The 27,791-nt window shown below is 31.5% G+C and overlaps 5 protein-coding genes across 7 annotated transcripts; 2 read left to right on the forward strand and 3 right to left on the reverse strand.

Annotated features, from left to right (window-relative positions):
• Nucleotides 1–358: 358 nt before the first annotated feature.
• Nucleotides 359–1,518, forward strand: LOC129945833 (dysbindin protein homolog). The gene is made up of 3 exons (XM_056055767.1): nt 359–975; nt 1,043–1,204; nt 1,267–1,518. The coding sequence occupies exons 1-3, from the start codon at nt 477–479 to the stop codon at nt 1,359–1,361; spliced, it is 756 nt and encodes a 251-aa protein (XP_055911742.1). The 5' UTR covers nt 359–476; the 3' UTR covers nt 1,362–1,518.
• Nucleotides 1,519–4,669: 3,151 nt separating this feature from the next.
• Nucleotides 4,670–8,791, reverse strand: LOC129945978 (non-canonical poly(A) RNA polymerase protein Trf4-1-like). The gene is made up of 2 exons (XM_056055975.1): nt 8,217–8,791; nt 4,670–8,150 (listed from the first exon to the last, which is right to left on the reverse strand). The coding sequence occupies exon 2, from the start codon at nt 8,081–8,083 to the stop codon at nt 6,380–6,382; it is 1,704 nt and encodes a 567-aa protein (XP_055911950.1). The 5' UTR covers nt 8,084–8,150; nt 8,217–8,791; the 3' UTR covers nt 4,670–6,379.
• A 4,123-nt stretch (nt 8,792–12,914) lies between these two features.
• On the forward strand, nt 12,915–14,242 carry LOC129946012 (NKAP family protein CG6066-like). Its single transcript, XM_056056016.1, has 2 exons — nt 12,915–13,382; nt 13,451–14,242. Exons 1-2 carry the CDS (start codon nt 13,360–13,362, stop codon nt 14,181–14,183), a joined length of 756 nt encoding a protein of 251 aa, XP_055911991.1. The 5' UTR covers nt 12,915–13,359; the 3' UTR covers nt 14,184–14,242.
• Nucleotides 14,243–18,034: 3,792 nt separating this feature from the next.
• Nucleotides 18,035–18,888, reverse strand: LOC129945763 (V-type proton ATPase subunit G). Of its 2 annotated transcripts, XM_056055672.1 has the most exons (4): nt 18,781–18,888; nt 18,611–18,712; nt 18,387–18,487; nt 18,035–18,303 (listed from the first exon to the last, which is right to left on the reverse strand). In XM_056055672.1, the coding sequence occupies exons 2-4, from the start codon at nt 18,690–18,692 to the stop codon at nt 18,133–18,135; spliced, it is 354 nt and encodes a 117-aa protein (XP_055911647.1). In that variant the 5' UTR covers nt 18,693–18,712; nt 18,781–18,888; the 3' UTR covers nt 18,035–18,132. The 2 variants fall into 2 exon arrangements, with proteins under 2 accessions (XP_055911647.1, XP_055911648.1); XM_056055673.1 differs by lacking the exon at nt 18,781–18,888 and having other exon boundaries at nt 18,611–18,774.
• A 3,966-nt stretch (nt 18,889–22,854) lies between these two features.
• On the reverse strand, nt 22,855–27,413 carry LOC129947112 (uncharacterized). Of its 2 annotated transcripts, none has more exons than XM_056057546.1 (4): nt 27,238–27,413; nt 24,941–25,271; nt 24,557–24,875; nt 22,855–24,486 (listed from the first exon to the last, which is right to left on the reverse strand). In XM_056057546.1, exons 2-4 carry the CDS (start codon nt 25,255–25,257, stop codon nt 24,187–24,189), a joined length of 936 nt encoding a protein of 311 aa, XP_055913521.1. In that variant the 5' UTR covers nt 25,258–25,271; nt 27,238–27,413; the 3' UTR covers nt 22,855–24,186. The 2 variants fall into 2 exon arrangements, with proteins under 2 accessions (XP_055913521.1, XP_055913522.1); XM_056057547.1 differs by lacking the exon at nt 27,238–27,413 and adding an exon at nt 26,763–26,943.
• Between the last annotated feature and the right edge of the window lie 378 nt (nt 27,414–27,791).

Here is a 27,791-nt window from a genome sequence, read left to right on the forward strand (position 1 = left end):
TAATTCATCGGCCTCTATAATCTGTGTATTTTTAATCAAACATTATTTGTACTATGTAAATGGGTAAAAACGTTGCAAGGTGTATAAATATCATATTACATTTAAAACAATAAATATTTGTATTATATTAACTTGATTTACGCACTGTTTTCTATTCAGATTTGTTGATTCGATCATTAATTTAAATGTTCGACCAAACAAAATAACATAGTTATGTGTGGTGCAGATATTCCGCGAAATTATAATGATTCTCATATGAAAGGAGCCTTATTGAGTTTTTCTGAACGTGCCCGCAACAAAAGTCGATTTATATGAACTTTCCGTTTTGCTGATAACAAATGTCAATCGATTCAACAAAAATAAAACAAAGGAACTGTCAAACAACCAGTGTTTTTATTTTTAATTTTGTTTAAAATTTAAGATCGTTTTCATTTACATTGAAGGTACTTAACTTGTTCTTTAATGTTGCCTCTAGAATGTTAGAAAACATTAAGAAAAAACTAAACAATGCATTTAAAGAGGGCATCCATATGACCGAGAATATATCCACTCAGTTTTCTCGTGTGACTTCGCCAACTCTTGACTCAAACAACGACCCAGAATTGGGAATTCCTCCGGAAATCAATATTGCTGCTGGTGCAGAACTATTGCAAAAATATGAAGATGCCTGGATAAATACTTATGAAGCCAATAAAGCAAATGTCGAGGTAGCAAAGAATATAACTGAAACAATTGATAGACTTCAGCAACGAATGCAAACGCGCCAGGTTAATATAAACGATATGATGACATGTTTAGCGGGACTGCCCACGATAGAAGCCAACTTAAAAGCTAGCCTTGAAAAATTCAATCAAATTGAAGCTTTGGGTTTTGCTGTCGAAGAGAAAATAGCCGATTTATTGAATGTTACTCAAATGCTAGACAGGCAGGAACTTATAATTCAAATGAATTTGGAAGCCAAATGCAAGGAAATGAGTAAGTTAATATTATCCACTATCTTATAACTTATCTGCTATAAATGCTATTAATTTTAAACTAACAGTCGAGCTTGAAGCTCAGCAACAAAAAGAAGCAACAGAACAAAGGCTAAAAATCCAAAAAGAAGAGGAAAAGCTTAAACAACTGCAACAAGAACGACAAGCCGTTTTTGATGATGCCTTTCAAAGTGACATGCAGGCATTCAAGCAAACCGGTGGAGTAGCAAGTGAGTTTGTGTTCCTTAAGTTAAAATTTCCACAATCCAATATATCAAATTTGTGTCTCTAGAAATCGAGCTTAAAGGCCCCAGAGTTATGACATTGGAAGAAATTGATCTGGACAACGATGATACAAATGACCTGGAAGATTTTTTGAATGACTAAAAATACTGCGTATATTCATAAAGAGTTACTGATAGATATTCAAGCCAAAATGTGCCTTACTGTGAATTTTGTTGAATTTTGAGAGTTATATATATTTTAAAATTGCGAAACAGTTCTTTTTGTTAATAAAAATGTTCAAGGATTCGACCTTCATATATCTTTATTTGTGTTTTATTAGAAATGCATATAATTCATCTTATTGAAAGCTTTATCAGTGAAGAGCACTATCCCTATCGATGATAATGAATTTAGACATAAAATACAAATTTGGAATAAAGTGGTTTCAAAATGAGGGCATGACGGTATGCTACAGTGATTAATTTACAATTGTATGGTCTGGTTATTTCACAATCCACAACAACCGGAGCTATATATGTACCAGGGTTATTAAAATAAGGCTACACTTTTGAGATCACTTAAGCGTTAGAAATGTAACTTTATTCCATGGTGATGATGATGGTCATAATTTTGGTCTCATTGAATTAGGAATAAAATATAATTTTGAAAACATCTTTCCTTTTCGACTATCTTCTGAGAGAAAGATCAAAAATTCAGATTCTTAAGAATAAACCTTAAATAAGAAATGGCCAATTTACTATTAAGTTGCCTTCCTGAAACTTGTCTTCAATGTTTTATTATTACTTTTTTTACGCACATAGAAAGTTAAAGACTTTCGTAGTGTTTATTTTTTTAATTGATTATCTATTCAATTTGATTTCTTTTTAGCCACAAAATTTGTGGTTATGTAGGTACTAGTACATTTTTAAGTTAATTATCGATACGTACCTATGTATAAACATAGTACCTACGCACAATAATATTCTTTAAAAACGGGTTTTCCCCTAATTGGTTAAAAAGTGCAGCTTAACTTCAAACAATTATCGTTTTTTTTTGTATTCATATTTAGAACCATTTCTTTCTATTTTGCTATTGTGACGTCATGATTTCTTTTACGAAACTGTACAAATATTGCATTACAAAAATTTAACAATGCATTTTTTAGGCATCAACGTAGGTACTTCCTTCCTTGTTACTTTTAATTATCGAATATCGACTTTTTGAAAATCTTCAACAAAATGCAATTTGTCGATAGAATTTAACTTCATAAGCTACCGTTCCAATAAAATATAGGTACATATGTACATACATTAATTGCAATGAATTCTATTTCTGAGAATCAAATCGTATCAGAAATCAGAATAAATAGGTACCTACATAAATAAATAAAAACACAGTGGAACGAAGAATAAAGTTCCATTATTTTTGTATTGAATTCCCGCTTATTACACACTTATCCTCCTCGATAGGTTCTTAGGTTGCGTTAGTTAGCCTGATAATTAAGGATCCATAGATTGCATTTGTTAGGTCAATAAAACTTTGGGAGAGTTGTACAAAATAAATATGATGAGAAGTTTCTCGATGCGAGATCCTTTCCTTAGATTCCCCCCTAACAATGATAAGAAAATAATATTTTATTTAAAATAGTTAAATTGATTTTGAAAATAAAAGATCTTGAATCTCGAAACATTTCGATTGAAACTCTAAACAGTGTGTCTCATATGACTTACAAAAGTATGCAAGATTTCCTTCTCGGGATATCGTTTCTGTATCAACACTGATTTTAAAACCTTCACCAAATCTCTAGACATAAGCCTACCATTTTCAAAACATTATTACCTACAAAACACTCCTCAAGCTACAAGTCTATCGCGATTTGTATTTTGTTTTGTAAAGAAATATTATCCAATTTGACAAGGAACCATTTTAAAGAAAGCATTTAATGAAGTTGTACAGAAAATAAATAATTTATTGAGTAATAAAGTTCAGCTTTCAGTTGAATGAAAACTTGATCAATTGTCATAATTGCAGCCCCCCATCAATATATAAGCCGAGCGTTTTTATCAAGAACAAAAATGGTGAGCACATGATTTCAAACCCCAGGAATGGGGTTAGACTCTCCAAAAACAACTCCCGAATAACTAATGTACATTGCAACCGCAGCATGAAACACATCTATTATAATAATTACAAACTATCATTTGAATTTCAAAGCATTCATCTTGAGCTAGTGTTGTTATTGGCCGCAGACATTCTCGATAGATGTATTACTTGAGTATAAATCCCATCTCGGGCTAGTGCTCCTGCAACTTACTTATGCCAGTTGGACAGTATTGAACGTAGAATAATTAAATTGACTGGTGATAGTATCATTATTGGTTCATTTACGTCGCTTGAATATCGTCGTAAGATTGCTTGTCTCCTCCTTCATTTTTACCGTTATTTTGACAGTTTATGTTCTACAAAATAGCCAGCTAACTTCTAGGACGGCTCATTAGTATACCTTCGGCCCCAACTTGTCATATACAGGCAAATCCTTAAGCCGTACTACGCGATAGTAGGCCTTATCTCACTTGGTCTTTTCCAGTCATTCTAATGTTTAGAAATTTAAAACCATTGAAATTTGTGTTCAAATAAATTTGGGGGCGATACACGTCACCGAGAACTCTAGTGACTTACAACACTTAACTATACCTACATAACATACATATATAGAAGGAATGTCAAGAATGAGAAAAGCGATTGAAAAATTTGAGAAGCTATTTTGTATGACAATGATTAGTCTGATTCCATGAAATTCTTAGCTGTGGCAGGAAGAGATTGAAACCAGACCCAGACTCTAGACAGTCCTAAGCACTAACCCTCACGCCAACCAATTAACTAACCCGCTGACCAACAAACCAATTGGATTTTGTTTACAATACAAAATTAAACCACATCTAAGAGAATGATTTTAGAACATTGAAATAAAAAAACATCTTACTTACGTTTACCTAACAGTTTAGGTTTTTTTTAGATTTTTTTTTTATTTTTGAAATTTTACTTTCTTTTTGTTGATTTTTATGTTTTTCTTATTTTGTTTTTTGTTTTTTTTTTGTATTTTGTTTTTGTTTTGTTAATTAAAAATTATCGATAAGTATTTTAATTACAGGATGTTGGTTTTTTTTGTTTGTTTTGCTTTTCGTGTTCTTCGAAAATATATTTAAATATATTTTGTTTTTCATATATATATATATATATATATATGTATATACTATAATATAATATGTATTATGTATGCAATTTCCATTTCATTAAAAACTAAATTCACAGTACAATCAATCATCAAACATATATAATTATTATGTATGCTAAATTCCCAAAAAAGACGATCGTTTCTGTAGCAATTCATACAATCAATAAGTTATTATTTATTTATGTATTTTTTTAAAATGTAATATCGATTCTGGTTAGAAAATAATTCGAGTGAATTTGTTTTTTTAAAATGTGTATTGTAAATTGTAATGTTGTTGTTGTAGTTGATGTTGTTAATTGCGTAACTATAAGATCATCATTAAAATCATTTCACAAACAAAAATTGAAAGAAAATATAATTGTTAACGGTAGAACATTTTCAATAAGAATTAAAAAAAAAAGAATAAAAAAAGAGAATATTTCGTGCTAATAGCAGATAACTTATGCAAAGAAAACAATCTATTGTAATTAACTTTTTGTTTGTAGTTGTAGTTTGTTTTTATAAAATAACTGGTAAATAAGACAGTTTTGTTTAATTAATAAGAATATGAACAAAAAAAAAATACTAATTATTGTAGTTCTCGTTGCAGTTTATTGTAATTTTGTTTAATATTTTTTTTTTGTTTTTTGATATTTTAGTAATTTTTTTTGTCAGAATTTCAGATTTTCTGTTTGTGTATTAATTCAAGTTCAGATTTTCCTCTAATTTATCTTTACTATTTTTTGTTCACTAAATTATTCACTTTGTTGTATGAATTTGTAACATAATTATATAAAATTGTTGCATCATTCTCATATAACATAGTATTATTTGTTGTTGTTTTAATTAAATAGAAACTTACAAAACTATTAAATAACTATAATAATAATAATTATATTTTTTAATGTATAATTTTCTGTTATATTTTTAAACTTTGAAAAATTTCATTTGAACTTAACCGTTTAAAAAAAAAAGAAAAATAATTATTAATTAATAAAAAATAAAATATACATAATTAAACATTTAAGAAACAAAATAACTATCACTATGTATGATGAAAAAAAAATAACTTGAATAGAACTAGAATAATTTTTTTTCTTTTAAGGAGACAACGAGAACCGCGAATGGCAGACATTTTTTTTTATAAATTTATTTGTAAAATGTTATTGAAATAATCTTTCTTATATATTTTTTTCGTGTTTTTGAGTTGATTTTACAAAAGAAAAAAATGACTTTTCTGTGTAGTCCTTTTTAAGGCAGGTTTTGTCCACACACTTCTCAACTCCTAACTTCAAGCTTTATCTCTTCAAAGTTCAAACCTTTACATACATTATAACAAATTAAAATCAAATAGCTTTGTTTTTCTTTTCTTCGATTAAATAAAATATATAAAAACCCTCGCAAGGCGTTTCTTGTTTAAGAACATCATTTGGAAAGAGAGAATATGAATCAAAATTAAAATTATTAAAAAAAAAATGATAACAAAAAAAAACCTATGCGACTAAAGAAAATCTGTTTTTTGTTTTACTTTTACTTTCATAACGACAGCCTTCTTGATATTATTTTAAAAATGTTGTTTTATGCTTCTTTTTGTTTTTTAAATACGATAATAGTACTGGGCTAAGGGAAGTGAAGGGAACGGAACGAAAGGGTTTTGAATGTAAGGAAGAGGATCGCAGTGAACCTTTGGAACAGAAATGGGAGCCGGGTTGATTGTAAATTTGATTTTAGTTGGAAATTTTGAAAAAAAAAGTTAAGTCAATGAAGTAGTTGGAGTGTACACATGATGGTGGTACTCCAATTGACCTGGCAACAATGTTGCCGTTTTAGATCTAGTGGCAACAAAGACATTTGGTAAGAGATGTTGCTGTATTTGTTGTTGTGTATGTGAATGAATGGAAGGATTTAAAGAAGGAGAGCTAGAATTAGGAATTAGGTGCTGGTGGTACCGCTGTCGCTGCAGTCATCATGTGTCACCGCGTGTTGACATCATATTCGTTTCTATGTCCCCCTCTTTGCTGTCTTCGGAGTCGTCGCCGCTCGAGGTACTTCCGCGCCGTCGATAGTCATTGTTACTATTGTTTCCGCCTCCCCCACCGCCGCCGCCGCCACCACTGATCATATGATGATGTTGCTGAAGCTGCTGATATTGCTTTTGCGTTTGTCCCATTGGCACAGAGCCGCCTCCGGTGAGCATTAGGCCTGTGTTAGCGACACCGCCACCAGGCGACATTCTTGTGACTAGCAGATGTTCATAATTTTCTCGTATCCATTCGCGATAGTCGATCACATCATCTGTGATGCGAATGATGCGACCGAGTATGGAGCGCTCGTTGCAGTCACTCGCATAATTGTTGAGAGGCGATACCGCTTGCGAGAGCATCAGGTAAGCGTACTCAAAGGCTTGCTTCACTTGAAGCGCTCCGTACGACGAGCGCCCAATGTCGTTGCCAGCGGTAAGGGGATCCTCAATGCATAGCAACGACGGCCGGTGGCCATCGACCATTTCGCGCTGAAGATCCTCCTTGGGAATATATCGGCCACCGTTCTTTATACTGATGCCGATTTTCATGTAGTTAAATTTGCGGCCATACAACTCAAAAAATTCCAAAAGCAATACGCCCAAATTGGCGGTCTCAGAGTGTATTTGGCGCGGATGCAGCTGCAAGAAACTGATGCACATCAGAATAAGGGAATAGGATGAAATGCCGCCAGTAAAGACCTCGTTGAGGTCGCGCTGCAGCAGGAACTGCTTCAGAACCAGAACCAACTTGGCCAGCAACGGAAATTGTTGCTTGTACTCTTTGATCAGTTCGGCCGATTGAACTCCTGACTGCATGTTAAAAGAAATGTCCACTTTTACCTGCGATTCGCGATCCGTCAACTTAATAATGGGCACCGACGCTTTGTCCAGCACCCGCACCGATGACGGCTCAGCGATTCCGCGCGCAATAAGCTCTGTTTCGAGGGTACGCAGTGGCAGCTTTTCCCACATACCCAGAACCACCAGATCAATATCTGACGTGGGCAGAAACAATCCCGTTCGGAATGATCCGAATATCTCGACCACGGCGGCTGGCCAGATTGTATGGACGACGGCTTCTATGCGGAGGACGACCTCGTTGCGGATGGCATGTTCGGCGGGCGTTGGCAGGACATAATGATAAAACTGTTCGATCTCCTCGTGCAGGCCGATAACGCCGCGTCCGTACACGTAATTGGGAACGCGCCACGGACAACCTCTGTATTTGCTGATGAGTTTTTCGACATGCCTGTTTAGATTGTAAGTGGATGCTTTATTGTCGACGATGCGACCGATTTTCCTCCGCGACGGATTATAATAGCTTCCTCGGTCATTTGTGGGACGTTCGCGCTGTTGCTGCTGCTCGTTTGACGGCGCATTCTGTTGCTGTTGATCCAGGATCTGGTGGAAGGCAGCATTGGTTGTATCACGGTCGCGTTCTCTGTTCATCATAATCATGTTGGAGTTATTTGTGGGGTTGGTGTTGCCGTTCTTGGTGTTCTGCTGCTGTTGTTGTTGTTGCTGAAATTGCTGCTGCAAGTCGAGCAATTGGCTCATTTCATGAGCATTGGTCTCCCAGATCTTGTACCACGTTCGTAGCGCTGGACCCTCCTGTTCCTCTTGAAACCAGCCAACAAAAGGATCCATCCACAGGGGACTCGGGATTGTGCTTAATGCACAGGACAGAGATCCGGAACAATTAGATGGAGCGATGCTGTAGGGTATCAGGGTGTTGGTTGGTTGGTTCCACTTGTAAAAAATTACTGTTTCCATTACTTACCCAAGAATTTTAGTGTAATTTTATTAAAAATTACCGTGCTCCTACACGCTCGACATTTTTATCGCAAAAATTATTTTTTTTGCTTTTTTGCTTCTGCTTGCTGTTTGCTGCTAGCTAGTAGCTGTCCTGCTAGTGCTACTGCTTCTTCTACGTCGGTTTCGGTTTTGCCTTCTTGTTCTTCTTTGATCTTCTATCTCTTCTCTCTTGACTCTTGCTGGTTGCTGCTCTTCTGTCTTCGGTCTTCTCCCTTCTACAACTCTTTGGTGAACTCCCAAAAAAATTGAATTGGAATTCTATTTTTTCGGGTTGGAGAAAATCGCAATTATTGCTAATATATTATTAACCGACTATAAAGGCAATATGCAAAACTTTAATTTGATATTATTTACGAAGTAAAATTTAGTTTTTATGGAAGATTTTTTTAATAGAAAAAATAACCACGCTTGAACACTTCTTTTTTTCCTTCGATATACAAGAAAATCGGAGAGGTGAATTGATTTCAGCGAGAAGCTGACATTTGTGAAGTGGTGGGTTTTTTTTCTAACGGGAATAATGAGACAGAGGGAGATGGATATTTGCGAAACCAGTTTTACGGCTAACGGCTACCGGTTGGAAGTTTTCTTACTGCTGAGCTTACTAAGGTGTTAAAAAGTACTTGAGAAATTGCGCATGAAATAAATTAATGAAATCGTTGTTTGCATTGACATACTATACATGGACTGCTAGTGGTGTGAATTTTCCATACAAAATTTGAATAAAAATGGTTCTACTTCAAATTAGCTACACTAGCCCTTTCAGGCACAGTGGCAAAAAAAGTTATAAAATATTTAGCGACATCTGTTTGTATTTAGTTGAGATAAGCTTTTTCTGACATAGAAAGTACTTACATCTAGTATAATTTGTTGAAGACAAACGATGCCATGTTTTTTTTGCTGTGAGCAGTGCTGTCGTTTTGAAAATTTCAAGAGTAGTATTTTGCTATCATTTTGGGGAGCATTTTCTTAAATTGAGGAGTAAAACAAAAAAACAACAAACACATGCTTGGCCCACGAACAAAATTAAAAACTGAAAATAAAAATGTCCAAATTCGAAGTTAATTGGCCTATTGCGAAGGTTAATGTTCCGAAAACAGACAAATAGAAGGATATAATGTCGTACCAAATTTCTGCTTTCACTGCTTAAAGGCCAACATTTTAACATAATAGAGTTGAAATAAATAATTTAAATTCATACATTTTTTTATTAAATAAGAAATTGACAATTGAAATTATATTTTACATCAACATACATGTTTGAATATTCAAGAATAAATTAAAGTCATTATTGTAAATTCGATGTTTCATATTTTCAGTTACAATAATTAAGGGGTCAAAGGACGGTGTTTCCTTTTGATTGAAAATGAAAATTATATAATCATCCATCGGAAATCACACAAAGAATTTGTTTTTTTGAGAAAAAAGTGTAATTGCGTATTTATTTTTCTCTACAACGGAAATTCATTTTCCTGAACAGCTGATACTTTATGTTCAAAGGTGAAACGAATCGTTCCACTGATTTGTGTTCCAAATTTTGTCGGTGCATTTCAATCGTGAAATTTTTTCAATGACAGAAATGTTTAAGGATAGCTATAAACGACCTGTCAAAAAAATTCTAATGTTTGTTTTCAATGATGAAAACCAATAATAGTTATAACTGGCGCCTTATACAATGAATTGTTATTCTCGATTAAAGTTTTCGATGGCTACCATTTTTCTGTGAAATCGTTTTTAAGGAGTTCCTTAGCAGTTAGTAGGGCATTTACCGTTTCTACCTTGAGTGAATTTCTTTTTTTTTATCTTTTATAAGGCTTATATCTGAAAATTTTCTTTCTGCTGTTGCACTATTATTGGGGCATTATATTTTAAATTTTGTTTTTATTGTAAACCAAATACAAATTTCTTTTCCGTTTTATTTTGGGGAGTAGTTTTCGTCCGTGGTTAGAGTAGCAGTTGACTCTGAAAATAGTAAAATACTACTATAGTAGCAAAAACGACAGCAGTGGATGTGAGTATTAAATGTTACACAATTTTTCCGCATAGCCCTCTTTGCGCTAGTGTTTTGTCCGTTAAAAGTGGAACCATCGTGAAGTTGGCTACTAGCAGTCCATGTATAGTACGTCAATGGTTGTTTGTGTTTTGTTTTTCTAGAGGCGACAGGTGGGGCTGTCTTTCTTTTTCGTGTTATTATGAAAGTCATAGGATCACCATTTGAAAAAGATGATTGCAACTTGTTTTAATCTCTTAAATTTAACTGCATTCAAAACTTTTTCCAAAAGTGAAAAAAAACTAAGTTAAAGCTTGAGTTAATGTACTAAAACTGAATAGATATGAAGCTTTTAACAAGAAAAACTTTTCGTTTTTAGCCAAAAGTGTTATTTAATTTTAGAAGTAGGTCATTCTAGGATATGGGAATTCATATCTAGTAGTTCAAAGACCTTAAAACATTATAATTTAGTTAAAAATACCGAAAGATGTCTCTGAATTTCATATTTATTTGCATTAATAGAATGCTTTCTAATTTTCCGACACACCTATGAAGTTCAACAGTCGATATCTTCTTTTATTTAAATAACAGTATTCCTCTAAAGGCTGTGTAAGCCAAATAAAGTCAGAAATGATTAAATAATATGTATGTCGAATTTTTATCAAAAAATGTGAAAAAAACAGTTTTCAAGCAATGTTAAATTTCAGTGGGTACTCTGTATCAAACTTTGTCATTTGATGCCATTTAAGTTATATAAATACAAATACCGTAGAAGAATTTAAGTGTTTTTGCAAAAGATTCCACTTTAATATTCGCACTACACCACATATTGTAATCAGCTTTAAAGTGGATTTAAATATAATGCAGAAACTAGAGGGAGGCAGATATAGGTCGCAATCCAAACGTGGGAGAGAGAATTTATTATTGTTTGTATTTCCAATAAAATACTATAACTTTTTGGCAGAACAGTGTTGACTTCTTCTTAACAGTCCTACACGAAAGTGTAAAATCAAAATAACATAAAAGCTGTACAAGTAGTAAGAAATCTGGAAATATAATATAAACAAGTACGTCACTGGTGTAAAAAAATCGTTGGAATTAAAAATAAAATTTAAAAAAAAAGTGTGACGAACCACAAACTGCCTAACTGAAGCAGACTAAGATGCTATAATAAAGATGGTCATGTATGTCTTCAATATAATTTTGACTTCTGCATTGCTCGAGTATCCTATTATTCAGATACGAACATCTTTATTTGAAAGACAACAATTTTATATGTCACGTCTAATTTTTGATTTGCAGGAACCAAATGCAGATAAATGTAAATCAACCATTTCTATGATATAAATACGCGTCTATCACAAGTGGTTATTGTGTACGAGGTAAGGCAGGCAGTCATTGACCTACAATACATGGACTGCTAGTAGCCAACTTCACGATGGTTCCACTTTTAACGGACAAAACACTAGCGCAAAGAGGGCTAGCGGAAAAAATTTGCAACATTTACATTTAATACTCACAGCCACTGCTGTCGTTCTTGCTACTCTACTACCCACGGACGAAAAGTACTCCCCAAAATAAAACGGAAAAGAAATTTGTATTTGGTATAAAAACCAAAATTTAAAATTCGTCGGTTCTTTAATCAACAGAACAGCAGAAAGAAAAATTTCCGATGTTAGCCTTATAAAAGATAAAAAAAGAAATTCAATCACTTCTTAAAAACAATTTCACCGAAAAATGGGAGCCATCAATTGTGTGAAATTGGAACACAAATCAGTGGAACGATTAGTTGCACTTTTGAACATAAAGTATCAGCTGTTCATTAAAATGAAACATAAAGTTGTAGAGAACAAAAAATTTGTTTGATTTCCGATGGATGAGTATATAATTTTCATTTTCAATCAAAGGAAAACACCGTCAAATATTGATTCAAATTTTTTTGCGGATCGATTTCAATGATAGCTATAATTGGCCCTTAATATTGTTAAATGAAAATATGAAACATCGAATTTACAATAATGAATTTAATTTATTCTTTAATATTCAAACATGTATGTTGATGTTAAATATAATTTCAATAGTCAATTTATTTATCTGTTTTCGGAACATTAACCTTCGCAGTAGGCCAATTAACTTCGAATTTGGACATTATTATTTTTAGTTTTTAATTTTGTTTATGGGCCAAGCATGTATTTGTTGTTTTTTTTACTCCTCAATTTAAGAAAATACTCCCCAAAATTATAGAAAAATACTACTATTGAATTTTTTAAAACGACAGCACTACTCACAGCGCAAAGCCTGCTTCTGCTTCATTTTGCACGAACTGTCAAAATTTTTCAATAACATACAAAAAAAACATGGCATCCTTTGTCTTCAACAAATTATACTAAACTAAATACAAACAGATGTCGCTAAATATTTTATACCTTTTTTGCCACTGCGACTGAAAGGGCTAGTGTAGCTAATTTGGGGTGGGACCATTTTTATTCAAATTTTGTAAGGAAAATTCACATCACTAGTAGTCCATGTATAGTATGTCAGTGCAGGCAGTACCCAAAAAGATTTCACTATTCTTGAACATTTCTCTTACAATTTGTCGTGGTGAAATGTAAGAGAACTAATAAAACAACTGTCACTTCGTTTTTATTTACGATCGGCTTGAACTAAAGTTGAAATATCGACTTCAAAATAAACAGAAAATAGCTGAGTTCAAAATTTGTTGAATTTATATCTCCGGTCGTTTCAGCAACAACACATTAATATCTTCCTGATTTAACTTAAATTGATGATATATTTAATTGATGTATGTATAAGTAACGGAGATTAAACAATTTGAAAAAATTCATAAAAATACTCACCTCAAACATCAATTTTTCAACTCAGTTCAGTGGACGAACAAAGTTGTTGAAACACAGTTCAAACTCCTTATAATCCAGCCCATAATACATCAAAACAATTTGATGAAATTAATTTTTGTGGCAAAAAATAAACATTGTGATGGGAAAATGTATTTGTACAATTCCAAGAAATATAAATCAAATTAATTTCTAAATGGAATGAGATATTTTAATAACTATATTCTATAGAGATTGGTTAAAGAGAAATTCACCTGATGTAAGCCATGGACGATGGTCAATTAGAAAGGTACTTGGGTTGAATTTAACACAATTTTAAATAACATCTAAAAAACTCAACAAAAAATGCTTTTTCAGTCTGGCTATCAAAGAAATAATTGAGGAACTCGAACACAAGAAGCAAGTGGAGTTAGCAAGTCAACATCCTCGAGAAAGGAAAATTCGTCCCAATAGTCGTTTTTTAGGTAGAACCATTGTTTCGGTCTTGCAACACAACAATCGCAGAAATGCTGAAGAAAAACGTAACTCATCTAGAAAACTTCGAGAGCTCAACAAAAGCAGAAGAAGACCCAGATCCAGGTCCAGAAGTAGAGAACCAAGAAGAGTTCGGAAGAAGCATCCAGAATACCAAAACAGAACTGACCAATGCGATTACTATCCAGGAACAGATGAAGTAATTGATCAAATACCCGCCGGGATTCATTTGGATTTGGCTACAATTTTTCTGAATAATTTCAATAACCTAATATTGAATAAGGCTCGAGAAGAAGCTCCTAAAAAACAAAAAAAAGCGAAACAAAAGAAAAATAAACTTCATACAATAGATTTGACGAAGAAAAAGAAAAATAAGAAGAAGAAACGTACCAACAAATCCTCAAAAAAAACCGTGAAATCAAAGAAACGAGGACGAACGAAAAAAGGTAGCCGTAGAAGACGAAGCAGTTCATCTTCCTCATCATCATCATCTTCATCGTCGTCATCCCCATCCAGTAGTAGTGATATCAGTTTAAGCACAATTTGTGATAGTTATAGTGAATGTTCCGGCAATGAGGGTAGTAGATCATCAGCACTTATGATTGACCTAACTTAAAACTACTATTTTTATCTTACCCACCTAAATAAATTACATTAACTTTGTTTCTAACAGGATTAGCTACATAGTTTTCTATTAAAGTGTTTTTTTTATTAACTTTCCATAGGAAGTTATTGTAATGGGTCCGATTTGTCAAATTGAAAATTTTGACATTTCTCGACGTTTCAATGCCCCTAGAGTCGAAATAAAGGATTTTTAGAAAGATGTCTGTGGGTGCGTGTGTACGTACGTTCGCGACGTTTTTTTCGTCGTCCATAGCTCAAGAACCGAAGAGATATCGATTTCAAATAAATTTTGTTATACAGATAATGAGGCAGAAAGGGTTCTCAAGAAAATTGCGTGGGTGGTTTTTTTTTACCATAGCAGTTTGAAAAAAAGTAAACATTTTGGTTAACCCTAAAAACCTTACGAACCAAAAACGCTAGAGACTTGAATTAAATTTTATATAATATATTGTAACGTCATATCAAAGAAGTATATTTTTTGAAAATAATCCATTCAACGTTTTTTTTTATAAATAAAAAAAAACTGACAAAAAAACATTTGTCACCTCCAAAATTTTATGACTAAAATATGATTTTATCCCCAAAACAATTTTGTGCAACAAAAAATAATGTTTTTGACATCTGATAAAATTTTGAGAAAAATCAAATTGACAGTTTTTTTTTATAAAAAATAAAAATCTAAAAAAAACATTACTTAAAGTTGATAAAAATTGAATATCAATTCAAATATCTTTTCAAAAACTTGAACTTAAGGCTTCAAACTAATTTTATGTTATAAGAAATATTGTTTTCAACATTCTGAAAAATGTTGAGAAGAATCGAATTGACAGTTTTTTTACAAAAAATAAATTAATTAAAGTTGGTAAAAATTGATTTTCGACCCAAAAATATCTTTTCAAAACTTTGAGATATTGGCTTTAATTTACTTTTATCTTTTAAAAATATTGTTGTTAACATTCAGTAAAATTTTTAAAGAAAAACTAATTGACAGTTTTTGTACAAAAAATTAAAAACCTAAAAAAAAATTATCAAAAGTTGGTAAAAATTGATTTTCGACTCAAATATCTTTTCAAAAATTTAAAATATTGGCTTCAAACTAATTTTATCTTATGAGAAATATTGTTTTCAACATTAGATAACATTTTGAAAAAAATCGAATTGGCAGTTTTTTTACAAAAAATAAAACTCTAAAAAAAAACAATACTAAAACTTGGTAAAAATTTACTTTCGACTCAAATAGCTTTTCAAAAATTAAAAATATTGGCTTCAAACTTATTTCACAGAAAATATTGTTTTCGATATTCAGTAACTTTTATATAAAAATCCAACAGTCCGTTTTTTTCAGAAAAAATTAAATCTACAAAATTTGGTAAAAATTAATATAGGTATAGGCAAACTTTTATGCAAGACAAATCGACAGAAGGGATGGGAAGTTATCAGTGTGGGTCGCATCCCAGCCTCTTTTTTAATATATAAATTACGTAATGCGACACTACTTCCACTTTCCACCAACAAGTTTTTCTTACACTATTTAAAAGCTTTAACACTGTTATGCCTATACAATGACCATTGAAGTATTCTGCATATAAACAATTATATTATGTTATTTTGTGCGGTAATAAATATTGCAAAATAACTAAAATTGCGCTACACTTAATGTGACGCAAAGCAATAAATTAGAGGTCACGCTAACTTCCAGAATTCCAAGTAGTAAGTCAAAGCTTAGTAATGCACTTTGGAAGTCGAGAAGGTCGAGGGAGGCCTCTAGAAACTAGTGAGTCAATTTGTAGCAACGGAAAGTTGCTGGTGTTTTTAAATCTAATAAGCAAGGAAGTATTTACATGGGTGATTTATGATTCCGTTTGAATAGAAAGGGAATATAAAACGCAGACATTAAAAAAACCTTTAACAAGTGGCTTGGTAATGTTGAGCAAATAAAAATAAATTTCCCAAATAACAAGCAATTGTGGCGCAAACAAAGTGGCAAACGAAATCAAAAACAGCTGGCTAAGACCGGAGTTGACTAAGAGAAATTTGTTGGTACAGCGCATGATCTATTTTAAAACGTAAAGACACTTACATTAAGTAAGGCATTACAAACATATATGTAGTTGAAATTTTAACAAAAGCATTTCGATATTGCTTATATCACATTATAATCTTTTCAATATTCTTATTTTTGTAAAAAAGTAAACAGCCATTTTCTCAATAGAGGAATAATAAAAATGCTCAATGCGTGTTCTTTTAAATATCGAACGCTAATACAATATCCAATTTATGCGTTTAACGTTAGTGCGTTGGCAAAACGAATTTGACTTGAAGTCACAAACAAACGTGTATCTGAAATTCGTCTACCCCTTTCATTAACGCAAATATATTTTTCTCACAATGAAGAATTATTTACGGAAATCGATAACTTACATTATCCAATAACGTGCGTATTGATGTACGTCTACTAAAAAACGGCAAAATTGTTTTTATTTAAATTTTCAGGCAGAATTTAAATTAATTTAATGTAAAAATTATAGTTTCTTAAGCACACAAAAAACTATTTTATTTAATACTGGTTAAGATTTCAAACCTTTAATGGTTTCCCTTCACTTTTAAATTGTCTTCAATTTAAACGACAATTAGCATCAGACCAGCAGAATTGGCACTCCCACTCTATATATATCGTCCAATCGACAAGATCCTGGAAACACTCAATTTTCGGCTTAAAAAATATCTTGATGTCAAGCAATATGGCTTAATAGATCGACTCATGGTTTGCATCATAGTACAGTGAATTAATTTTTACATCATTTAAAAAAAACAAGATTATTGCGATGATTTTCAAAGGCATTAAACTCTTATCGTGCATTTGGTTTCGATCTATCTCTACTTTGTTCGATTAGAAATTACCTTTCGGACCATTCAATACAAATAATATTGGACCGATTCAAATCTGATATACATAAAATAAACGCTGGTGTGCCCCAAGGCTTCGTTTAACTCCAAAACAATTTGTTTGTATTTTTTATAGACGATCTTTTGTCTCAAACTTCTAATCTCCTAAATTGTTGACGACTGTATCCTCAGTTTTTCATATTCGTTTTTACATTCACATCCTTATCCTTCGGATGTTGAACTTATTAAATCTGATCTTGATAGCATTCGCCAATGGAAATCATAAACCGTGTTGAATTTAATGCTTCGATAACCCAATGCTGTCTACTGTCGCAAAAGCGTAACTCTCTCCGAACGACACCATCCCATCCATAGGTAGTGCTTGTATCGAGGAAACTGAATAACTTTTAATTCTAGGTACCTATGTGCACCAAAAACCATTTCTCGTTTAGTGCTTACCTAATATTTGACATCGCCAACAATATTTGTATATTATGTACCCCTGATCTGGCTATATGTTACACGGGTTTTATTCGTCTGAAAGTTGAGTATAACTCGCATATTGGGGGAGGTATTCCTAAAGCAAGCTAAAACCTTTTGGAAAGAATCCAAACTATAACCAAAACCGTTATATCGACCGATCCATGCCACAATATTTCATGCTTCATTCACCCGTAATTCTCGAACTTTTAGGAATGCTCATCAGTTTGCCCTTGAACTCAATTTCGGAAGTACGACAACTGTTTTTCCTTTTTATGTTGATGTTCAAAACTTTAACACCAATCTTCTCTTTAATCCTTCCTTTTTTTAAAAATGCACACTGAGTTTAAAGTGCCTGAGTGCCTTTTCTATCCCTTCCCTTAACTTGAACTGATACGAAATTTTTAATTTTTAAAACAACTTTACTTTTGTCAATTAACTAATTTTAAATGGCTTCAACAAGAAAAATAATAGAAATTAACGTTTCAAACGCACAAGGAAATTTTTATATTTTTAATAAACATCAAACATTAACTACGCAATTAATACTTTTTACATTTTTTTTGTATCTACATTTAAGCCTTGCGGTAGTTCTTATGCATCTCAGGTTCAATTGAGTACACAAATTGCAAGATTTCATTGATTACAGGTTCCTTTCGTGATTGGATTGCACGATTCATTTCATCTAATTTAATTCGAGTATCTCCATCGATTTTGGCAGCAACTCCTTCCCTGGAGCCCATATGCTATAATATATTAAAATATGTCATCAGTTACAATTGACTACAAAGAAACACAGGAAAAAAAAACACAATTTAAAATGTCCCACCTTGGCCTCGAATTCCTTGAATTGCTTTTCCCTTTCTTGACGGTATTTCTCGATTTCTTCAGTAGCTTCATCCTTAGCCTGCTTCAATCTTCTTGCTTTGCCTAATTAATTAACAAATTAAACAAATAAATTATCATCTTATAAAAAATCTATCAAATGAAAAAATTTTCACGTCATGTGACTTTTGCCATGGCCATTAAGAAAAATAATGTTATTTTATTTACGTTTTCTTGCTTCAGATACTTTTTCAGCTGCTTTTTTCTCAGCTGCAAGCAATTGTTGGATTCCTTGAGTTTGGCTAGTCATTTTCCTGAATATTTATTTTACTGCAAATATAAGTAGGAAAACTTCACAAACTTTTTCGATAAGAATTAAATTATGTGCGACGACGTACCTGCTGAGTGCTGACGATTTGATGACCAAATACAAATTATAAAATGTACTCCGCTCATGAAAACGTCAAATACATACATTTTGATAACGAAAAAAGCTTCCAAAAGAGGGAGGCAGAAGTCACGCGCAGATGTCACGCGATTGATTTATTGGAGTGTGTTCACAGAGTAAAGGTTTAAAAAAGCTTATTAAGTTTCTTTTTGTTTGTTTGCGGTAGTAAATAGCGGTTTAAGGTTGTTCATACACGGCACACTTATAATGAAAGTGATCTAACTCAAAAACTGTAACTAGTGGAAAATGAGTAAAAAGTCTTCAAGAAAGTGTAGTTCTGAGTAATTTTGATTGTATTTCTCACATATTTCGTTGGAAATTATTGGGTGCGACTTTCCATTACCGCAGCATAAATTTCCTTCTGATTTTTTTACAGTTAGGTAGGGGCCTCAATAAAACATGTTTTAAATATTAAGGCGAGGAAACACCTTTAAGTCATAAAACAAAATATTTTCTTTTTTGGACTCAATCCTACTTTTTTGTATTTAATTTTTGAGCCTAAAACAAGCTTTCTTGAATTGATAGTACGGCGCGTACTAACAACTAGGTATGTAAGACATGCTGTCCCCCTGCAACCCCTTGCTTGGAATCACTATAGGTTTTGGGGTGGGTGCAAGTTTGGATATATGCAAAGTACTTTTTGCATTTGAACACTAAAATCTAAGAAATCACAAAAAGCAAGTATGGCAGCACTGGACAGAAAACAGGGAAAAATGTTAAAATCAACCATTTTTCATTTTATGTAAAAAAGTGAACTTTAAAAATTAATTTAAAATAGAAATAAATGTTTCCTCGCTCTAAAATTGCTACAGTTACTATTAATTTGCAAAATAAAACTTGAACTTTAAAAATTAATTTAAAATAGAAATAAATGTTTCCTCGCTCTTAAATTGCTATAGTTATTATTTATTTACAAAAAAAAACGCAAGTCGAAATTCGTGCTGTGGTAATGGAAAGTTGAGCCAATTATTGATTTTCTTAGCCCTTTTTTTTTTAAATAAAGTGACAATATTTGAAACGGTTTATAATTATAGTTTTTTTTTATTTAATCTCAAAATTATATTTAAAAAAAAAAAACATTTTAATTTAATTAATTGATATTATGTTCTTGGCAACGCAATAACTTCCAGTGAAATATGGGAAAAATACAATCAAAATTATTCAAAACTATACTTTCTTCAAGACCTTATTGCTCATTTCCCACAAGTTGCAATTTTTGACCGCTTCAATGGCTCAAAGAATCATTTGAAGCTATTTACAATTCCAAATTATTGAAATGGACAAACACTATAATTGTAAAATGATTGGAACAAGCCATTTGCATATTGGAAAAAAAACACAGAAAAGGATTTCTATTTTAAATTTCTTTGGACAACGCATTTCATTTCGAAATGGAATGACAATTTGTCGTTCTCTTTCATGTCTTCTACATGAAAAATTCCTAAAAATGGCCTAAATGATATTCGTTTAATAAGGATCTAATTTTGGCAAAAGGGATTTTGATCCAGATCCGCTTTTAAACGCTAAGGTGGAATCTGTTATGGTGAAAGTTGCTTTTCAATAGTTTGATAGTCATAGTTTGATAGTCATAATTCGTAATTAAATCATTGAAAGTTAAAGATAGGATTAAAAATGTCTATCATTAAAGAAAATGTGAATTTGAAAAATGTCTGAAATACAAATCATTGGAACTGCTCGATCAACTTTTGACATTGACATAACTATATTTATTTCTTAAAAATAGGTTTGTTAATTTTCACTCGATCCGGTATATAATTTGCGTGCTAATCAACAAAAAGAAAATTGTATCCCCATAGATTTCATTGAGGTCTAAAACAGGTCTCTAAGGTAATAATTTGAAAATTTATAAAACCATACTGTCATTAAAGGCGTCTAAGGTGACTCATCGCATCTGATAAGTCTCATCATTTCATCTCACTCTAATTTTTATATAAGAAACAAATCTGTGAGGGAGACATTTTTTTTTATTATTTGCAATAACGTGATAAAATCTTAAGAAAGAAATAATGTCTTGAAATAGGCCAACGTGAGAAAAGTACAATAAAAAAATGTTTATGCATCTTAAACATATATTTACATTAACTTTTTTCCAAATATAATATGATCTGTTCTTGTTGCCATTTCCAACAAGCCAGAAAATGATAAAAAAAAACAACCAAATATGACATTTTCCCCTAAGAAAATAGAACTGAATTAAATGTGACGATTGTTTTTTGCTTTTTCGAGCGTATTTTCTTCTGACACAATTTCCGGGAGTCTATTATCATTATCAACAACGGTCATGTTCAATTTTGTAATCGTTATTCTAGAGCATTCAAAAGCAATTAACTCCAAAAAGTTGATTTAAGACACACTTTAATATTTTAAAAGTGTTTGTATTTAATAGATAATCAATTTTAAAAGAAAAAAATACTTTAGTGAAGCCTAACACTCTTTATGTGCGTTAAAAAAAATAAATGGAATTGAAGACGAGTTTGCAAGAACTAAATGCCAACTGAGAAACCAAAAGAAAAACAGTTTTCTCAGAATATAGTATCTAGTAGACGATCTCTTATTCAAAGTTTCTTCTTTCTCACAGAAAAGGTTTTATTAAAGTAATTTAAGTCATTACTAAAGTTTTTCTTAATTTTAAATTTTGTGGATACCTTTCGAGTTATTAAAAAGAATTATTTTTGACAGACTAACCACAACAATAACAATAGTGAATATTGTTAAATTGCTTACAAATCTGTAGATGAAATCTTTGTACATAAAGCTAAACTGCATAAGCTTTATGGCTCATTTGTCCCCCCTGGACCGTCTATTGGTTAAAATTTTATAAATTTGTGCAGAGCTATTGGAGTACCCCTGGATTTCCAATTCATATTCTGTTCTTTGTCCAGTCCGTAAATAAAAGTGAAGCAATTTTTGCAACAAAGTGGAAAGTATATAAGTACGATTAGTTTAGAACTGAAAGGAATTCCTGGATCCGCCATTGTCAAACATTCCTTAATAATGAAACCTTGGCTTAAAAGTATGTTATGATAAAATCAACAAGATAAGTTTGAATTGGTACTGCCAATCCCAAAGATGTTAAAAATGAACGAAAAATTTATTATTTATCATTTGGATATTTTATTGTTACAAAAAAATTAAAATAATAGATAACATTAATATTTATGTACAAAAACACAGATTAAATACGTAACATTTATTCTTATGGTATAATAAATTTATTATTACACATAGTAGTGAAATTTTATTAGTTTTATAGGTTGATATTAAAGGTGTAGTGAAGTTATGAAATCTAATTTTAAGTTATTCTTGTAGGAATTCTATGATTTATAAGTGTTTAATTTTTACAACCAAGTTTTTATCACTTAAAATATAAGAACATATATTTAACAACAAATAATATATTAATATTAACTAAATCTAACTGAGGATTTTTTGAAGTATTTATATTATTCTGAAATTATATGAATTACAATTTTATATAAAGAAAGCCGTTCAGAGTTTAAACGATATAAAAGTAATTTAAACAAAGTATTATTATTATTATTAGCTATTTATTAATCTTTTATTGGACATTGGACATTTGAAAATTGTTACTCTTTTGATGGTGTATTTTAAAGAATAACACTCACGAATGCTAGTATAAGATAGGAATATTATGTTTAAATGTAGGATATTTTTTTGTTTTGTTATTATTTATTCTACCATTAAATAAATTATATTTGTATCATTATGCAAATATTTTAATTTATTTGCTTTCGTATGCAATTGCAATATAGAGATCAGTTTGAAAGCTAAATACAAATTCAAGTGTATGATTTTTAAACCTATTTTGTTGTACACATTAATTAAAAGTTTATAAGACTTAAGTTTTTAATTAAAATTTTGATTTTACAGAAAAACAATGCTTAACAAAAGTCTACAAGACTTTATTTTTTAAATTTAATTTCTGATAAAGTACATTTCTTTTTATTGCGAGCTAAAGTTGTTTTCTAATTTTGTCGAGAAAATCTACCGCAACTCACTGGGTCTGATTTAACGTTGAATATAGTTCCAAAAATCGACAACTTATTTTGATTTAATGCTTAAAAAATACTTCTAAGAAGCAAAATGCTTAAATCATTGACTAGCAAAATATTTGGGGATTTAATTTAGCTGTTAAGCAAATTACACAAAAAGTAGAAGGTTCAAAACGTTAAGTCGTACCTGGAAGTATTTGAGACCTTAGAAAAACTCATTAGTAGATTAAAAAAAAAAAAACAATTAATAAGAGGCTAATTCTGTATCTAGTCGATATTCGACGCACAAATAATGTCGATTACTTTATGTTTCTTGTATGTCTTTCACTGTAGTAAAACAAAACACGCAACTTTACTTCCTCTTAGCCTTATAAGTGGCTTGCATGTTAACTGTGGAATTAAATACCTATGAAAATGTTTTAAAATCCAAACATAATAAATATAACTTTGCTTGTCAACAAAATTAAGTTTTGATTATGTCATGCATGCAAAACAATATTTTTTTAAAGAATTAAGTAGTCCTAAACTCTTTTTAGTGCTGATTCCGAATCCAAACTACGATTTTATTTTTTGATGTTATAACTTCAAGACGAATTCGTAATAAGATCAAAAACGGTTTTTATACCTTTTTTCGGTTTTTCTTTTCAGACATAAATATTTAAGCGGTATTTTAATGTATGTATAGAAGGTGAAGACTTACAACTAAGTAAGACACTAAAAAATTTTAAAAGGAACATTAAAGTAAGAGATTGTAGATTAGGAAAATTATCAGGAATTTAATAAAAAAAACTACTTCATGAATTTAATGGCCTCAAAAAGCCTCAAATAAGTTTTTTTACAAATTATGAAAGGTAACATCTCAAAGCCCTGACTAAGACATCAAATACTTTATAAAAATATAATTTATTTGCCACCTATATTACATTGAACCCAAATGAATCAAACCCATGTACTTTTTCAAAGGAATACATTCTAAAGCCGAAAATAAGGTACCACTTATTTCGGTGAGTTAACACAAAGTACTGTGAAATAGGCACTACGTTCTCAATGTAAAAGTTGCTAAGAGTGTATTTGCAGGTTATTTAAAAACATTATCAAACTATAAGTTTAGGTGAAATTGTAAGTACCTCGAGTACCTTATAAAATTAGGTAAAATGTGTGCCTTTACGTTATAATCTTAACTTCTAAATTTATTATATAAAAATTAAGGATGGAAATAAATTATAATTATAAATACTCTATACCCACATAACCATCATGTATGAGCGATTTAGATCTGTATCTTAATCTTCGTGTGTGGTTTTCGTGTTTCGATTGTCGACTTACATATTTGGACCTCCATACGATGAAGCATCACTAATGCGCCGGCTCAAAGTTGCCTTTCGATTCAAGGTCCCCGAATGCGAAGTATTGGAGCGATGGGGGTAAATATTCAAAGGTGGGATATTTGGATTTTCAATTTTGGTTGGCGATGATACAAGTGGTCGTGGTGAACTGCGCGAAAGGGTGCCCAAAACTTCTTGTGGTTCTTGATAGCCTGAATCTAAATCATCGTGATAGGAATCCATTAAGGGAGTTGGATCTTCGTAGTCATAATCGATGAAACCGCTATTGTCGAATGACTGAAATTTAAATACAGAGATTTATTAAATTTTACTCGTTTTTTGTATTGTATTTTATGCGTTAATTTACTTTGATTGGAGTCCGTTTGACGTAGTCACGTGCCGGAACCGGATCCTTGGCACGATAATCAACAACTTCATAATGACCATCGTGACCCAGAGGATAATCAGACACAAAATGCCTTGTACCATGTGGAGTCAGAGTAGCCCAAAGGAGCCTATTATCGTTGGTAAGCTGGTGTTGCAATGAATCACGATTTGTTGCACATGGATATAATATGCCTCCTGCCATGAAAGGATTTGCCTTTGAAGGCTCACCCAGAGCAGACATTGTGGTCTGCTTTATGTTGGAATCATGATACGATAAATTGCAGCTCGAAAATAGTGTCCTTAAATAAATTAAAATAATTACTATTATTTCTGATGTGTCTAAACAACAATAGGATAAACTCACTCCCGACACTTAAGCAAAATGATGGCAAATAGTGCACCCAGAATAAGAACTCCAACACATGAACTTATTAAAACAAAGACCCAGGTGTTCTCCATATGATTTCTTCCAGTTAGTTCGATAAATTCTAATCCACTCTCTCTTGGACGTGGATTTGGTTCACAGAGGAATGCTGCAAAACATGGATGGGTATCATTTGGGGGTAAGGCGATGACAGCGGTATTTGGGATAAGAAATGATGGCAATGGTGGAGGAGGCATAGATAAAATAGTATCTGGAGGTGGGCCAAAATGACCACAATTTTCTACACAACCAAGCATTCTGTACGCTGAATCTGTAATGTAAAGTAAAAACGAATTTAAAATTAAATTCAAATATATCGGTTTTTGTTGTAAGTTAGTGTTGACAATTTAAGGATAGAAAGTTTCAAAATTATGTGTTTCAATCGATATACAGTATTTAAAAAAAAAGTTGCAATAATTTTGTTTGTTTTGTTTGTTTTTCTTATAATTGTATATGCCATTATTTATGATTTTCAAATTGTTACTCGTAGTTCTTGAATGAATCAAAATTATTAAGTGATGAAGCTCAGTTTCATTCGGAGACTTCTTAAATAAGCTGCATTGTCACATTTGTGTCTTTAAAAATCCAAGAATCATTTATGAAAAGTGTCTTCATTCTTAATATAGTTAGGTGCGGTTTTTGAGCTGGTGATTGGACTTTCTTTGTTAGAAAATGAAACCTGCGCCATCGAGCAATAGAATTGGAGGATATTGATGTTGACCACGTATTCGGGCTATATGAGCGACGAAAGCAAAGAACCAATTGCGATTTTCAAAAATTAATTCGTGATCGTATTACTTCTCGATAAAGGTGGTTACAATTGGCCAGCGATATCTTATGATTAATTTGGGCCACATGAAATATAAGTTCAATTCCAAAATCAATTTAAGACCTTAAAGATATATGTAATCTGTAAATTTACTGAGAATATCAGTTGCAAATATACGAATTGGGAATAAAAAACGTAATGGAAAGGATATAGTGCAGCGACCATAGTCGTGGCGGCCATATCTGATATCGTTTTGCTTTGTTAATGGCATGCCTGCCCCTATACAGTTTACTAACATACATCTACTGATTTTACTCATAAAATATTAGTTTTATTTTTATTATCAAAATAAACCCTCGCATTTGAAAGTCCTCTAGGACAAACCAATTTTCTTGAAAAGTGTAAACACTTTATTTTACTTTTCAAATAAATCCATTTTAATGTTTCGAATGTGATAAAAGTATTGATTATTGTTTAAAATCTAGAATATAAGACCATTTATTTGATTGAAGGGTTAAATGAGTATTGAAGACAAACTAAATCATGCTTTAGTTTTAAATCCACTACAATTTGTACCTTATATTCATTCACATGCCGCTTGTTTTGTTAATATATTTTATTTGTTGATGAAGATATGTTAAAAGAAATACAATACAAACACGTTTAGTGTATAATCATTAATTAATACATTCTATTTTACTTCATCGTTTTCAAATTTTGCACTCAATAATAGATTGGTCGGTACATAACTTTTTCAAAACTGATGTCCTTAAAATAAATACCAACATTAATTTTGAAATGTTTTACCTGTTTCCTTAGACCACAAAAACGAACAAACACTTTTTTCCTTACACACATTCTATAAAATTATGATTCCGATTTTTTTCAATAAATTTAACTATAATAAGAATTTAAACAACTATATACAGCTAACTTCTTTTGTCCCACACCCATTGTACTTTTTTTTGGTGTACCAATTTCAAACATACATACCTTCCTATACACAACTTGAAAAAAATCTACTCCAAATCGCGATGTATTAAATAAAAGAAAATGCTTAAACGCAAAGTTTCAATGTTTTTATAGAATTGGAATTTAATCTTCACTAAATCTTAGCTTATTCTAATTTCAATATTGTTGACATGTCTTTTGCTGTGAAAGTTTTGTTACGTTTACAAACATTTTTTTTTCTTTGTTATCCTCTTTCGCGTCGTTAATCCAAAACCAAAACTATTCACACAAAAATGTATGTCGCTTTTCTATTGCTGTATCTCATAAATACCGTATGTGTACCTGTTCAATCTATAGTAGATTTATCGATTTTTCTAATAATGTGAAAATAAATAAAGGTAGGTATGTTATAATTTGCTATTAAAAGTTACATTTCTTTTACACTTTTTAGAACAAATATACAGATTTTAAATGAACTAAAGAGTACTAAAGTTTAATTTATTCAATAAGCACTTACCAATGTGTAATATGAGTAGTTTTTAAATAAGTTATTGGTAAGTTTTATTTTAAAGATTTTAAGACAGAAATTCGACTGAGCACCTTGTGAAAGGATGCAAAAGTATAACTAGCTAATACAACTTCAAATTTATCTGGTATCTTAAAAATTCTCAAAGTTTTGCTATTTGCTGATGAGAACAAATGTGATGAGAATAACTTCAACCCCTGCTTTATGTTGTGAGCGATAAAGGTTTTCAGTCGGTCTCACTTGGTCGGTTCTTGGATAAATGAGAGATATGAACTTGGACATTGTATGCGCATGTCAGGGGTGAATATCTAATGCAATTGGGGTGAGTTCTAAGGGTAAACATATTGATCTCACTGTTGATATAAGCTTATTTAGTATATAGTCCAGGACTAAAGGTGAAATAAATTTTTGAAAAACTTTCTGAAACCGATTAGCATGACAGGGGCACTTCTTTAATACTTGAATTCAATTCGTTGATGGTATAAAATTAAACTGTGTTTCGTTAAACCTTGGGATTCTATGAAAGAGTTATAGAAGTTTGCAAC

Source organism: Eupeodes corollae, chromosome 2, assembly GCF_945859685.1.
Source record: "Eupeodes corollae chromosome 2, idEupCoro1.1, whole genome shotgun sequence".
NCBI classification, from domain to species: Eukaryota; Metazoa; Arthropoda; class Insecta; order Diptera; family Syrphidae; genus Eupeodes; species Eupeodes corollae.